This window comes from Cicer arietinum, chromosome 8 (genome assembly GCF_000331145.2).
Source record: "Cicer arietinum cultivar CDC Frontier isolate Library 1 chromosome 8, Cicar.CDCFrontier_v2.0, whole genome shotgun sequence".
Lineage (NCBI taxonomy): Eukaryota > Viridiplantae > Streptophyta > Magnoliopsida > Fabales > Fabaceae > Cicer > Cicer arietinum.
In genome coordinates, this window is record NC_021167.2 from 11,702,377 (window position 1) to 11,717,137 (window position 14,761).

The 14,761-nt window shown below is 30.5% G+C and overlaps 1 protein-coding gene across 1 annotated transcript; it reads left to right on the top strand.

The window, feature by feature from the left end:
* The first annotated feature begins 7,486 nt into the window (after nucleotides 1-7,486).
* Nucleotides 7,487-14,452, top strand: LOC101493514 (fructose-1,6-bisphosphatase, cytosolic). Its single transcript, XM_004516586.4, has 12 exons — nucleotides 7,487-7,954; nucleotides 8,817-8,864; nucleotides 9,530-9,604; nucleotides 9,686-9,747; nucleotides 10,534-10,600; nucleotides 10,696-10,809; nucleotides 11,336-11,422; nucleotides 12,091-12,161; nucleotides 12,248-12,313; nucleotides 13,131-13,217; nucleotides 13,515-13,590; nucleotides 14,200-14,452. Exons 1-12 carry the CDS (start codon nucleotides 7,796-7,798, stop codon nucleotides 14,305-14,307), a joined length of 1,020 nt encoding a protein of 339 aa, XP_004516643.1. The 5' UTR covers nucleotides 7,487-7,795; the 3' UTR covers nucleotides 14,308-14,452.
* Nucleotides 14,453-14,761: the final 309 nt, after the last annotated feature.

Consider the following 14,761-nt stretch of genomic DNA (forward strand, 5'->3'; position numbering starts at 1 on the left):
AGCTTCTTTAATGTTCGCAGGATCCTCTTCTAAGTTATAAGCCATGTATTCTGATCCATAATCTTTGGCAACTCTTACTCTCTTACTCCTTCGAGTTTCTGTTTCGTCTTGTTTGTTGCTTTCAGTGCTTGTTGTCACAAGAACTTGACTTGGTCCGTTGCCCCCACTATTTCTTGATTTGAAAGGGAATTTATTTTCATAGAAGTCAACATCATTTGATTCTATGATTACTTTCGCGTTTAGGTCATAAAACCTATACGCTTTGTTGTTTACTGCATACCCAATGAATGCACATTCATAGGCTCTACTAGCGAGTTTAATTCGCTTGGGATCGGGGATTCTGACATAAGCCAGAAAGCCCCATGTTCGAAGATAAGACAGGTTGGGCTGTCTATTCTTCATTATCTCATAAGGAGATGTTTTGCTTTTAGAATTAGGAACTCTATTCAAAACATAGCAAACAGTCAAAATAATTTCCCCCCACCAATGAGACACAACACCAGAATTAAGCATAATAGCAACAACTAATTCAGTAAGAGTTATATTCTTTCTTTCAGCTTTCCCATTTATTTCAGGTGAATATCGTGCAGTTGTTTCATATACAATTCCTTGGGTTTTACAAAACTCATTAAACAAGCCGGAATCATACTTTGTTCCTCTATCACTACGAAACCTCTTAATCTTTTTGCTAAATTGATTTTCTATCTCAGTCACAAATATTTTAAACATGTCAAGCGCTTCACTTTTATTTTTCATCAGATATAAGTAAGTAAAGTCAGAACAATCGTCAATAAAAGTGATGAAATAACGTTTTCCATTTCTGGTTAGCGTTCCATCAAGTTCACATATGTCAGAGTGTATTAATTCTAGAGGTTCAGATTCTCTAACGATTGATTTATGGGATTTCTTAGTTATTTTGGCTTGACTGCAAAAATCGCATTTTTCAAAATCCTTTTTAGATACTTTTGGAATCAAGCCTAAATTACTTAAGTTTGAAATCACATGTTTATTCATATGACAAAGTCTAGCATGCCAAATATTAAAATCACACAACGTGTAAGCAAAAGGAGACATCTTATTCATTTCAACATTCAATTTAAACATGCCATCAGCGGCGTTCCCTTTCCCAACAAAGATACCATTTTTAGAAATGGTGTACAAATCTGCCCCTATAAACTGAATAAACCATGAGACCATATTTTTTTCTTATTTCTGGAGTGTGCATGACATCCTTCAGAATTAAGGTCTTTCCAAAGGTGAATGTTAGTTCCGCATCTTCAATTCCAGCAACATTAGTGGTGTGAGAATCTCCCAACAACACTTTCTTATCTTTAGCAGCAATGTGTGATTTAAACATAACACGATCATAACAGACGTGGCGTGAGGCGTCAGTGTCTATCCACCATCCATCTGATCCACCAACGAGGTTGATTTCAGTTATCATTGCAACGAATTGCTCTTTAGTCAAGTTGGCCTGATTTACAGCGCCTGGCTTATTCCTACACTTGCGTGCCATATGACCCTCTTTCCCACAATAGAAACATAGAAAAGGGAGAGGGCCATTTCTAGGAGGTGGTGGCTGCCTAGAAATTGAGACCCTTTGAGGGTTCCCATTCTTGTTGCTGTTCTTTGAAGTGCGTTCTGATTCTTCAGTTGTTTTCCGTTTGGTTTCAGAACTGCTCCGATGAACTTCTTTTTCTTGTTATTTGCCACAAGAAGAATTTCATCTTTCTGGTCTTGTTTCCGAGATTCCTCCTCAATTATAAGGCGGATTATCAGACTTTCTAGAGAAAATTCTTTAGTTATATGCCTAAGAGAATTTTTAAAATCTTTCCAAGTAGGGGGCAGTTTGTCAATAATAACAGCAATCTGAAATTGTTCATTTAGGAACATACCTTCAGAGATGATCTCGTGAGCTATTTTCTAGATTTCATGAGACTGAGCTTCCACTGATCTGTCATCTGTCATCTGATATTTGAGGTAGCGGCTAACAGCATACTTCTTGGCTCCAGCTTCCTCAGTATCATATTTCTTCTTTAAAGCATCCCAAATCTGTTTAGCAGTATTGCTGTCGGAAGTGTAGTAATCATACAGATCATCAGCAAGTCCATTAAGAATATAATTCTTACATAAGTAATCATCATGTTCCCATTGGGTTAATTCAACAACTATTTTATCCTTTGTAGATTGTTCACCATCTTCTGGTACAACAGGAATGTCATCTTTCAAAACGTTGGCAAGCTTTTTCGTGGTTAGAAAAAACAACATCTTTTGTTGCCATCGTTTGAAGTGACTTCCCTCAAACCGAAACGGTTTGTTGTAGTCAAAATCAGAAGAACCTGACCCAGTAATTTCGTCAGCAAACATGGCAGTTCGAAAACGTCTTAAAATTGTTGTTTTTGAAATTCGAAAACCTTTGAAAACAATTTATGCCACCGAAAGTATTACTGGGTTGAGTCGCGGACTAGGTCGCTCTCTTTAAGACGTTTCGAGGCACTGCCCGAAATTGTGCAAGACAGACTATCAACCACGAAGTCCCCAGGATAAAACAACCCAGATACTCTGTATCGGAGTTCTACTGCACTGTAGAAAACCGTTCTAGAATTACACCCTCAATATGACAGTCTTACGACTGACACTCGTAATATGGCACAATGACCACTCGAAAGAGAAGAAAGAGATGAAGCAGTAAGAAGGGGGAGAGGAGAGAAAAGCCTCAGACATGGAGAGCTTTTGGTGTGATTTTCCAACTGGGGAGAACCCTCTATTTATAGAGGAAATTCGTATATGGATCTGAGAAATCCATGGATCACCAGAACGTGCGCTGGCAAAAATAATAATACACCACAAAGCCAAACCAAACCAAACCAAGTCGGGTCGGGCGGGCGGACGGCGGCGGTGCGCGCGCGTGTGTGGTGGTCAATATTGCTTGCGTTCTCCCTCCTTCACAAAATTGGGGTGCCCCTTGGGGCCCATCCCAAGTTCATTACCTCCACCTTATATACCCTACTAGTGTGTGGTATCACTCCAATGTGGGACTTCTCAATTTTTTCAATTCACAACAACACTAGCTCTCATAAATGTCATCATTATTTCTGATGAACTTTTCATTAAAGGCATCATCATTTCCAACAATATTACTCTACCGTTTGTCTCTTCTTCTTTACAGATTGCTGATTTGTTCACAAAGATGCATTCAATTAAACGTTTTCGTTTTTTAGTTGACAAACTCTCGATACTCCATGTTAATGCATCATGAGTTTGAGGGGAGATGTTAGATAATGTTATTATATATTAGTAGTAAAGATATTTTAGACATTTCTGTTCTTTTATATATATACTCATTGTAACCCTATTAACAAAAGTTTGGTTCATTCTATGTTATGAAACCCTAGAGTGGTTGTCTCTCTTCTTCCTCTTTTCATTGTTAACAATAAGGGTTAAAAATAAAATTTTTAAATTTTATAAGACTAAAATTTATTTTATTTTTTAATTATTAAAATTATACTCTTTTTCATTACCTCCACCTTATATACCCTACTAGTGTGTGGTATCACTCCAATGTGGGACTTCTCAATTTTTTCAATTCACAACAACACTAGCTCTCATAAATGTCATCATTATTTCTGATGAACTTTTCATTAAAGGCATCATCATTTCCAACAATATTACTCTACCGTTTGTCTCTTCTTCTTTACAGATTGCTGATTTGTTCACAAAGATGCATTCAATTAAACGTTTTCGTTTTTTAGTTGACAAACTCTCGATACTCCATGTTAATGCATCATGAGTTTGAGGGGAGATGTTAGATAATGTTATTATATATTAGTAGTAAAGATATTTTAGACATTTCTGTTCTTTTATATATATACTCATTGTAACCCTATTAACAAAAGTTTGGTTCATTCTATGTTATGAAACCCTAGAGTGGTTGTCTCTCTTCTTCCTCTTTTCATTGTTAACAATAAGGGTTAAAAATAAAATTTTTAAATTTTATAAGACTAAAATTTATTTTATTTTTTAATTATTAAAATTATACTCTTTTTTATATAGGGTCCAATTTTTAAAATTAGAACAAGACTTGCAAAATGTTTAAGACAATGCTTCATAAGGAATTCTTATCTTCCTATTTTTGTGAATGAAGGATTTTGAAATTAACTTTTGATTAGTTCATGTCGTTAACTTAGTTCAAATTCCGAAAGAATGTGATAGTTAGTCAGAACCAAAACGTGTAGGGGTCTAGACAACCTTCAATTTTTTAGAGAAATAATTGAATCTTTGTATTATTAGTTAGGAAGATAATTATAGAATGTAATTGATTATTGTATATGTAATAGTTTTGGTGGTTTCCAATTGAAGTTATTTGGGCCATATTGTTATGTTAGCAACAATTCACATTAGAAGGGCATTGGAAGAACAAGTGCATCGTTGTTTCAACATGGTGGTTGCACAAAGAACAAATCGAATCAACATCAACTTGTTTCTTGTTGAGCTTTGTTGGAACCAATAGCACATTGGAACACACACGCTAAACAATTTTATTTATTTTTACTTTAGGTGGGATGGCCATGGGCCATGAAGCTTGGCAACCCAATTCCACTATTATTGTTGTTCCACTACTCTAAAAATTGTCACATTGACATCACCAATTCATTTTGCTCCATTAAATTTTTTTGTAGATGAACTTTCATCTAAACCTTTGATCTGAGTTGGACCAAGAAGGATAGTTGGTGAACTGAAATTGAGTAGATCTTTGAAAATAGTGGTGTCTGCTAACACTCTAACATTCAAGTAAGTGGTTGTTTGAGGAGAATGAGAGGTTTAGAGATAGAAAAAGTGTACCTTTACCAGCTGGAAGTAGAGTTTGTATAGAAAGGAGTCCTAATGCGAAGGGGGAAAAGACATTGAATGGAGATCATTGCTAGTGGATTCGGCGAGATTGTCACCTTGGAGTCATTATAGTTAGGTTTGGCTGCCAAAGTCAGAAACCCTAAATCAGTTCATTTTTTATTGTAATGTTTGTTCGAGTAAGCATACAAATTTGGATTGGGCTAGGGCCAATCCAAAACAATCTTTGACCCCAAAAGTAAGGAGAATGATAAGGAAGCTCAAAGGTAATTAATATATTTAATGAATTTGTTGCAATGTGTTTTTAAATTTGAGAAATTGTGACTATGATTTTCGTAGAAATATTATGAGAAATAATGAAAAAGATGAAAGTGTTACGTAATTTAAATAAAGAAGATTATGTTTAAATTTTTTACACAGCTTTGTCAAATGATGATTACATTTAAAAACAATTGAAAAAAGGGAAACCTTGAATTAGTTAAAATTGAGATATCTTAAATTGCAATCATGAATAGACAAATATAAGAATTAAGTTATTCAACAAATATCAATATTGTTTAAATGAAAATCTTGTTTTTAGTTAGGATCATGCTATTTTTAAAGCTTATGTATTTAAATAGATCAGACTCAGTCTTATAAAAAAACATATTATGTCTAACAGACCGGCCTATATATATTTTATTATTTATTAATATTATTTTTTATTATTATTTATTAATATTATTATTTTCTATTTTAAAGTCTATCAATTAGGCAATCACTCAGTAGTCGTTCAATATTCGATAGCAATTCCGTATTTCTAATCGTTTCATATTTGGTAGCCGTTCAATTAGGCAATTACTCAATAGTCGTTCCATATTTGTTTGAGAGGTAATAATGAGTACATTTGTTTCAAGAAAAAAAATCTATTCTTTGAAACAAAAAATTATTTTTTATGGTTTAAATGGTGTTTTTAGATTTTTTTTTTAAATTATTTTGTTAGAAAAATAATTTTTTATTTAATATATATAGATATGTAAAATATAATATTTAAATATTTTAATATTAATAAGATTTTTAGGTCAGAAAGAAAAAAAAAATATTATAAGTCGTAGGTCAAACTTAGACTTAAAAAATTAATCATATGCCACCATTCAAAGTTTGGACTGATCTGACATATTCTCACCCCTATCTCCAATCTCATAATAAACATTACTTTAACAATAAAAATTTATCTAGATATAAATATTATTATAATTTTTTAATTAATTTTAATCATTTGATTAATGATAAAAAGACAAACATTTAATTCACAGAGATCAATATAGATCGATGGTTGGAAGTCTACTAATATCATTAAAGAAGCACATTACTTTTTCCATAAGAAAAATATCACATCAATAAAATTTTCTTTCTCTTTTATTTTTTTCTCACGAATCTCTTTTCTATTTATATATATTTTTTGACATATGTAAAAGTATCAAATAGTTTAATGAAAAATATTTTTAATAAATAATATTATGGAAAAAATAAAATAAAAGAAACGTTGAGAATAACGAAAAGCTGTAACCGTAAATTTCCCTCGAAAACTGAAATGGAAGTGTACTAGTTGCAACGGATTTTGGAGCGAAATGAGAGAAAGACGAAAATCATTATCCAATGCAAAGCCACGAATGGGTATTTGATTCTACGTTCGCCACGTGTCACTTAATCCAGATGATAGATAGGCCCATCCCTTTCTGCTTCTTCTCCCATCACCCAAACTTCAAAACCTCCTAATGGTCCCTCTCACTTTCTCTCTATCCTTCTGAAATATTTTTTTTAGATTAAGGAAATCTATACTTCAAATTGATAAATAATATACAATTTAATAATATTGATGTTTTGTTAAATTAAATTAAATTTTATTAATAAATATTATATTTTGTTAGAAAGAAGTTCTTAGTATATGAGAAAAATAAATACTTAGTAGTGCTCACAATTCAAATAAATATTATTTGATAAACACACAAACTATATATTATTTTTGAAATATATTATATTCATTTATTATTATAAAAAAATAATTAATTTTTTAGATTTTATATAAAATATAACTCAAATTTATTAAATAATTCATTTGAATGTCGAGCACGCTACAATCAATATTAAATATTTTTTTATTAAAATAAAAATTGTTATTAATACTAATATTAAATGTCATATTTTTTATTATAATAATTACTAAAAAGAATATATTATTAAAAAAATTCTTCTTGTATCGTTTTCTTTTTTGTGTTTAAATATCATGCTTAAATCTTGTGTTACTGAAATTTTTAGCAAGTTGGGTTTCATATACTCACTATAGGGTTAGGGAAAATTGTTCACTAGAATTAGGTAAAACTCCAAGATTTAGAAAGTGTTTAATACTTATTACTATCAATTAAATTCTCACATCAATCACAAATTCAAACTAAAATTTTGATTAATTGAACTAATTTTTTTTCCATTAAACCGAATTACATTCAGTAAAAGATTAATTATCATGCGCCTAAAACTTTTATATTCTGTAAAGAAATCTAAAACTTTTATATATTATCCAATCAAGTTATTTTATTTTTTAATTTTTAAAATATCTTCTAAAATATCTATATTATGTCCAAACAAATATACCAACCACACCACACATACAAATTAAAATCTATTTCATTCATCTATCGTCGTAAGTGTTTGATTTGAACGGTTTAGTTCTAAAAAAAATATTAATTACAATAATTTTAATAATAAAATAAATTAGAATAATAGAATTGGTGAATTAATAAAAGATAGGAAAGTAAAAATAGAAGAAAAGTAATAGAAGCGATGACGCAAGGCACGCATATTTATATATGAGAGTTTTGTACGTTGTACTAAATTGCGTTTGGTACTGAGTGAGTGAAAAAGTTGGAAAGTTGATTATTGAATTGAAAGATTGAAATTGGAAGAAAAAATGGACCACATCGCAGATGCACAACGCACAGATTTGATGACCATAACACGTTTCGTATTGAACGAACAATCTAAGCATCCTGAATCTCGCGGCGATTTCACTATCTTGCTTAGTCACATTGTTCTTGGCTGTAAATTCGTTTGTTCTGCTGTTAATAAGGTTTAATCTCTCTTCATTTCGTTTTCGCCTTCTAATCTTTAATATTGCAATTACTTCTATACTAGTTTTCGTTATAGTCGTGTGGTCCAATTGCGGTTCAGTTATTGTTCCAGAAACTTCTAAATTCTTTATGGTTGCAGATTTTAATTTTTTAATATTATTGTAACTACTTTCTAATATTTAGTTCTTTGAAGTTTTTACATGAATATTTATTAAGAAACAATAAATTATTGTGTATATATAGAGATAGAGAGTTTTATTTACATGCACCGTGAATTTAAATAGTTTTATACTAATAGTCGACATGAGTTGCTTATTTGTGTAGTAATTTTATTATAGTAGTTGAGATAATAAAATCAACGGTTCATATTAATTATCCGGGTAAAATTGATTTATGTTAATTATCTTTTTTGCTCTTAATTTATTTAATATAAGAAAACTCCATTTAATGCATGATTTTGATTTTTTGTAAAAATAGAAAGGAAAAAATATTTTTAATTGTATAATGTTTTCTTAAAACCAACGAAGTTTTGAGATAAAAATGAAAATTAAAAAGAACAAAGATTAACAACTGTGGGAGTATGAATTTTTAGATTGCAGTTGCATTATAATCGAATAGGACTGATGCAGTCACAATTGTCATTTTCGACGAAGTATTAAAAATATCTAATGTTGGAACCACACCATTAATGTTGCAATAATGGAACACAGATGACACCTGCAATTTATTGTTATGCTGATGATAATGAGACGTTGATAATATTAGACCAGTTTGTTATAAAATAAACAAAAAGTGACTTTAGCTTTATATTTTTTAAAATGGTTTTTATTATTATATTTTGAGATTTGGTTATATGTGCAGGCTGGTCTTGCTAAGCTCATTGGACTTGCTGGAGAGACCAATGTTCAGGCGAGTGTTTCCCAAATAAAGTTATGAATAAATGTATTTTTATTTTCATTTATTGCTATTACTTTAAATACAAATATATATATATATATATATATATATATATATATATATATATAGGTATCAAATTTCGGTATTTTTATTTATTGTTTACTTAAACTGCTAAATTTAAAATTTTGCATTTATATATTATTTTTCACAATTTGTAAATTATAGTATGTATCATTTGATATATATATATATATATATTATTTATAACAGCAGGCAAAAAGAACATGGTATGTTTGAAAATAAGTTCATTTGTTGTTGGATGAGGGTTTACCTGAAAGTGATTTTTAATGAACTTGATTTTGTTCGAATTAAGTTTGCAGGGAAATAATCAAGTGTTTTTACTTTAAAAAAATCAAATTTGACATAGAACTTAGTGTAAAATTTCAAATTTAGAGCAAATAGTACTTTTTTATGATGGTTACTCAAATGGAAGTTTGGATATAAAATGATTTTTGATTGATGATTGTATTCAAAAGTCAGTATCTTACTAAAAATCATATTTGACAAGAGATGAAATCAATTTGGAAAGTTACTATTGAAGCCAAACACACATTTAGAATTTGGTGCCATTTTGTCTTTTTAGTTTTTTATTTCTTTGTTTATTGTTTGGAGTGAAGGGTGAAGAACAGAAGAAGCTTGATGTTCTTTCCAATGATGTGTTCATCAAGGCTTTGAAAAGCAGTGGCAGAACAGTAAGTGATTATCACCATTTTTAAGCAGTGTTTTGAAGAACTTAGTTTAGTTGCTTTTGATATGGTATGATGATTTAACAGTGCATCTTGGTCTCTGAAGAAGACGAAGAGGCAATCTTTGTGGAGCCATCTCAACGTGGAAAGTTGTTCACTCTTTCTTTTCTTTAGTAGTGTCAATTTGTTCCTTATACTCTCTTTAGCAGTGACACTTATGATTAAAGACGTGTTCGGTTTTCTGACACCAACACCTTCATAACATTCAATTAATTCATTTTCTCAAATTATTATTGATGTCAGTCTCTTGTGGTAGTGTCATATCCGTTGTCCGTGTCAGTATTTGTGCTTCATAGCTTATACACGCCAAGAAGGTTTTAAATTGCAATAACGATTGTGTTGCGGTTGCATTGTGGCCATTGGATGTTGTTGCAATATGTACCTATAATTGTGGCCACATCATTAAAGTTTTAGATATTTTTGAGTGGGATCAAAATTGTGACTATATAAGTTGTATTTTCACATTAACATTATCAAGTATCGTGTCTTGATGAAGCATTAGCACTGACATGACATTGACACTTAAACAACCGATAATAACTTAAGAAAATAAAAGTAATTGAATGTAATTACATGTTCAGACACTAAATACGCCTTCAACCTAAAATTGTGACTGCATCAGTTCTATTTACTTATATTGTCACATTATGAAATGTCGTGTCGCGGCCTATGAAGCACTAATACTGACATCAACACCAAGACACCAATAATAATTTAAGAAAGTAAAATTGGTTGAATGTAATTACATATATCGGTGCATGTCGATATTGGATACTGAATATGCATTCAACCTGAAGTCTTGGTACTACACATATCACGACATGATGTCCACAATTTAAACCTTCAAGGAGGAAATCTAACTTTTTATGATTCAGGTACTGTGTTGTTTTTGATCCATTGGATGGCTCCTCCAACATTGATTGTGGTGTTTCCATTGGAACTGTATGATCTCTATTCTCTACTATTGTTATTATGTGTAGAAGGGTTAATATTCCATACTAACTAGATAGTGTTTGTGTGAATTGAGGATGTTGTAGATTTTTGGGATTTATATGATGAAAGATAACCATGAACCAATCATAGAAGATGTCCTGCAACCTGGAAAGAACATGTTGGCAGCTGGTTATTGCATGTATGGAAGCTCTTGCACGGTATAATAATATTAATTAATAAACTTGTATCCATGTTTATTGCTCCATATACCTTTTTCTTCTAGTTGCTCATCAGTTTTAATATATGATAGTATAAATTCTCAGTTTGATTTTTTGTTTTGAGATTTTTGGCATATCTGAGTACTGAGAAATGATGACTTTCTATGTATATTCAGTTTAAAAATTACTATCTCCATCCCTACATGTAGGATTCATTTGAGTAAATCACAGGAATTGAGAAAGTTAATTGTGGTATTAAATTTGTTGATAATTGGTATGGTTTTTAAGTTTACCTTTCAGGAGAAAGAATTAGTTAATAACAATATTTTTACTAAAGTACTTATTGCAAAAAAAAAAAAAAGAGGTACCATAATAGTGTGTTAGTAAAAAAATCATTAATTTAGTTGAAAATTTGAAACGGGTCCTATAAAAAGAGACAAGAGAAAAACTCAATAGGATCCTATATTTAGGGACGGAGGTATTACAAAGCTTAATTCTCCATTACAATTTGACTATTGATTTGCAGCTTGTGATAAGCACTGGAAGTGGTGTTAATGGTTTCACCCTTGACCCATCTCTTGGTGAATTCATTCTCACTCATCCTGATATTAAGGTATTATTCTGCTCACTTATGAATCACTATTATGAATTGTTATTCTCTCTTTATATGCTTGCTTGCCTGCCTTCTCAGCTCTTATGAAAGTTTCTATTTGTTCAAAACTTGATATATGAGGCATTATTATGTGGGTTCTACGTGATAGGTGGTCCACAATGAACCAATGCTTAAAAATCACTCAAAATTCTGACGACAATTGTCAATGTCCCTTTAAAGTAGAAGTTGATGGTCCTCCTTGTCTTTAGGGTTGATTGAGACGATGACATGATCAATGTTTGTTCGACAAAATCAAAGAAAAACGAATGAGTTGAGTTTGGAGGCACGCATATTCATTTTCCCATGTTTTTATAGAATTGACATCGATCAAGTTGTTTTCTCATCTGCGAGGACAAGGACGACTATGAACTTCTACTTCTGAAAGACACATCTATTGTCATTAGAGTTTTGAACAGTCTTACTTGCTTAAAAACCCTTTGGAATTAGGATTTATGTTCTACAAGGTATCCTTAGATATCATTAACTTTTTATCATCACACTTGACACAAGTATTTGTTGAGAACTTGACCTTTTCTATTTTTAATGAGTGCAAATTTAGTGTATTATTCATATAGAGAATATTATCTACTTATTTATGTTAATGGTTTGGTGTATGGTTCTCTGCCCAGATCCCAAAGAAAGGCAAGATTTACTCAGTAAATGAAGGGAATGCCAAGAATTGGGATGGTCCTACTGCCTCGTATGTATGAATTCAATAATGTTATCATGTTTCAAAACTCTATAGTGCAAATTTTTGACAATTTTGTAATTCATTTTTTACTTCAGTTATGTGGAAAAGTGCAAGTTTCCAAAAGATGGTTCATCAGCAAAGTCTCTTAGATATATTGGAAGGTATCACAAGTTCTCAACCCTACAAGGAATCTAGTTTTAATCCTCTTCATAGTGCCACCATGAAATTAAATTGTGATATTTCCATCAAATAGAAGACTCAGAGGTCGTTTACTTTTGAGAAAACATTTTTCGTTTTCATTTTTTAAAATGTATGTTCATTTTACCTCTACGAGAGACTCTCGAAGTAAATCATTGTCATAGAGATAAGATAAAATGTTAGTTAATGAAGATGCATTTTCGAAAATACTGAAAACTGTTTTTTGACATTTTCATTATTTCTACAAATTTAGACAATTGTTCACTTCAAAAGTTTCTTATCTCCTTATTAACGAGTAAAATTAACACAAATTTTAAAAAATGAAAATAAGATCGAGTACTAAAGTTTATAATAATTAATGGTTATTTCAGTCAACATTCATTGCCATAGAGTTCCTAGTTTTAGCAGAATCATCAATTTTCCAGCAGTTGTTTTGTTGGAAAAAAATTTCAGCTTCTTGAGTCTGCATGTGATCTGATCATAAGTATTGGAAAATTTTGTGCACAGACCCATTAGTGAGTGTATATATTGCTCATTAGTGTTCAAGCATCATAGAAATCAATTGGACTGAACACATTATTTCGTCATCTTAATTTCAACATGTGAGGATCCTAATCGATTTTTATATACACTTATACATGTCATAATTTGTCCTATGTAGAACTTTATAGTTTTATTAACTATAAATTAAGCTGAATACTTAGTTTTTTAGAGTCTTCTGCATAAAAAGTTTATTTAAGTTTTAACATCTTTTTTCAACTAATGATATTTTTGTAACAGCATGGTAGCTGACGTTCATCGCACATTGCTTTATGGAGGTACCTTTTTGTACCCTGCTGACAAAAAGAGTCCAAGTGGAAAACTTCGGTATGTCAAATTCAATATCCGCATTTATTTTCATGGAAGAAATTTCTCTATCCCATTCCCAACATGATTTCCAATATACACATTAAAAAAACACTTTTTATATCATCTAAAAGTATACTTTCAACAAATTTTATCGTCTGAAAATAAATTTTTAGAATATGTGTAGTTTATCAGAAAATTTTCCCCTTCTTTCATTTTTTTTCTTGACCCAATAGGCATATCCTAGCTAATATAATTTTTATTAGGTCTGATGTTTTTAAAAATTAATGGCTAAAATTAATTGCTTTTTTTATGCAGTGTATTGTATGAAGTCTTCCCAATGTCCTTCTTGATGGAACAGGCAGGAGGACAGGCTTTCACTGGCAAGGAAAGGGTAATTTATATATTTTTTTTTACAAATGTTAAAGTTTATTAGTCAAGGATATATAGAAAAACATGTTTTTAATGAATATCTCTAGAATATTGGTAAAAAAAAAACAGTAATTAGTTTTTCTTATAAGGTTTAGTTTGTACCTTTAAATATATTTTTATTAAACAAAATTTACTTTCAATTTTTAACTTAAGTTCTTAGGATATTGATTAGCATTTTTTTTGTTTACTAAAAAATTAAATTTTTGAAACTTATAACCTATATTGTCTAATGTGTCTTTCTTTATTCCTTAGAACTCATCTCAACATGCCCTTATTGTGAGGAAATTACTTTAGATGGAGGATTTTAAAGTATGATGAAAGAGGCATCATTTATCAATGAAAAAAAATATTTTTTGACATCAAAATTTTGATATCAAATATCTTTTGATTTTTTTTTTTAATATATATAAGATATCATTTGATTTTTTGTATGTACTTTTAAAATGTGTGTAAGTTGTAGAAGATAAAAAGTAAGAAAGAGATAAACACATATAATGTCGTGTAATTGGACTTTAATATTAGAAAAACACACTTGTTTGCAATTGAACTGATAGATCTTCTATGTTATCAGGCACTTGATTTAATTCCAACAAAGTTGCATGAGAGATCTCCCATATTTCTTGGTAGCTATGATGATATAGAGGAAATCAAAGCTCTTTATGCTGCAGAGGGTAAATAAAGGAACATGAGAAGCTTCTATAAGCTCTTTATGTCTTTCACTACTTGCAAGCATTTATATCAAATTGTTGGTCTAACAAGTGCCTATAAGAAAACTTGTTTACTTGATCATATGTATATGTTATAAGAATACTTGTTAATGTGCCTACCATGTTTATAATCTTTTTTTTTTAACAAGCCAAAGAGAATAAATATATTAACAAAGACTGTTTACCACAAAAGATGTGCTGCCATTAATGAATAGAAAAAATACAAGACATTCACAATACTTATGGAAAAGAAACACCACAACTTAATAAGCGAACACCTAATCAACTATAATAATATGTTACACGTTAACAACTCCTAAATATACTTATAAGCTCACTCGATTTAATCCAAAACAATGAAAAAGTATTTCACCATTTCTAGCACTTTCTTCCTTTTGAGGAAGATCTTATTATTTTATTTCCCAA

What these genes read in the sequence shown, in the direction of transcription:
- LOC101493514 (XM_004516586.4), top strand. Translation starts at nt 7,796, where the DNA reads ATGGACCACATCGCAGATGCACAACGCACAGATTTGATGACCATAACA. An exon ending in TTTGTTCTGCTGTTAATAAG is followed by an intron (nt 7,955 to 8,816) that starts GTTTAATCTCTC and finishes TTATATGTGCAG; the next exon opens with GCTGGTCTTGCTAAGCTCAT. An exon ending in CTTTCACTGGCAAGGAAAGG is followed by an intron (nt 13,591 to 14,199) that starts GTAATTTATATA and finishes CTATGTTATCAG; the next exon opens with GCACTTGATTTAATTCCAAC.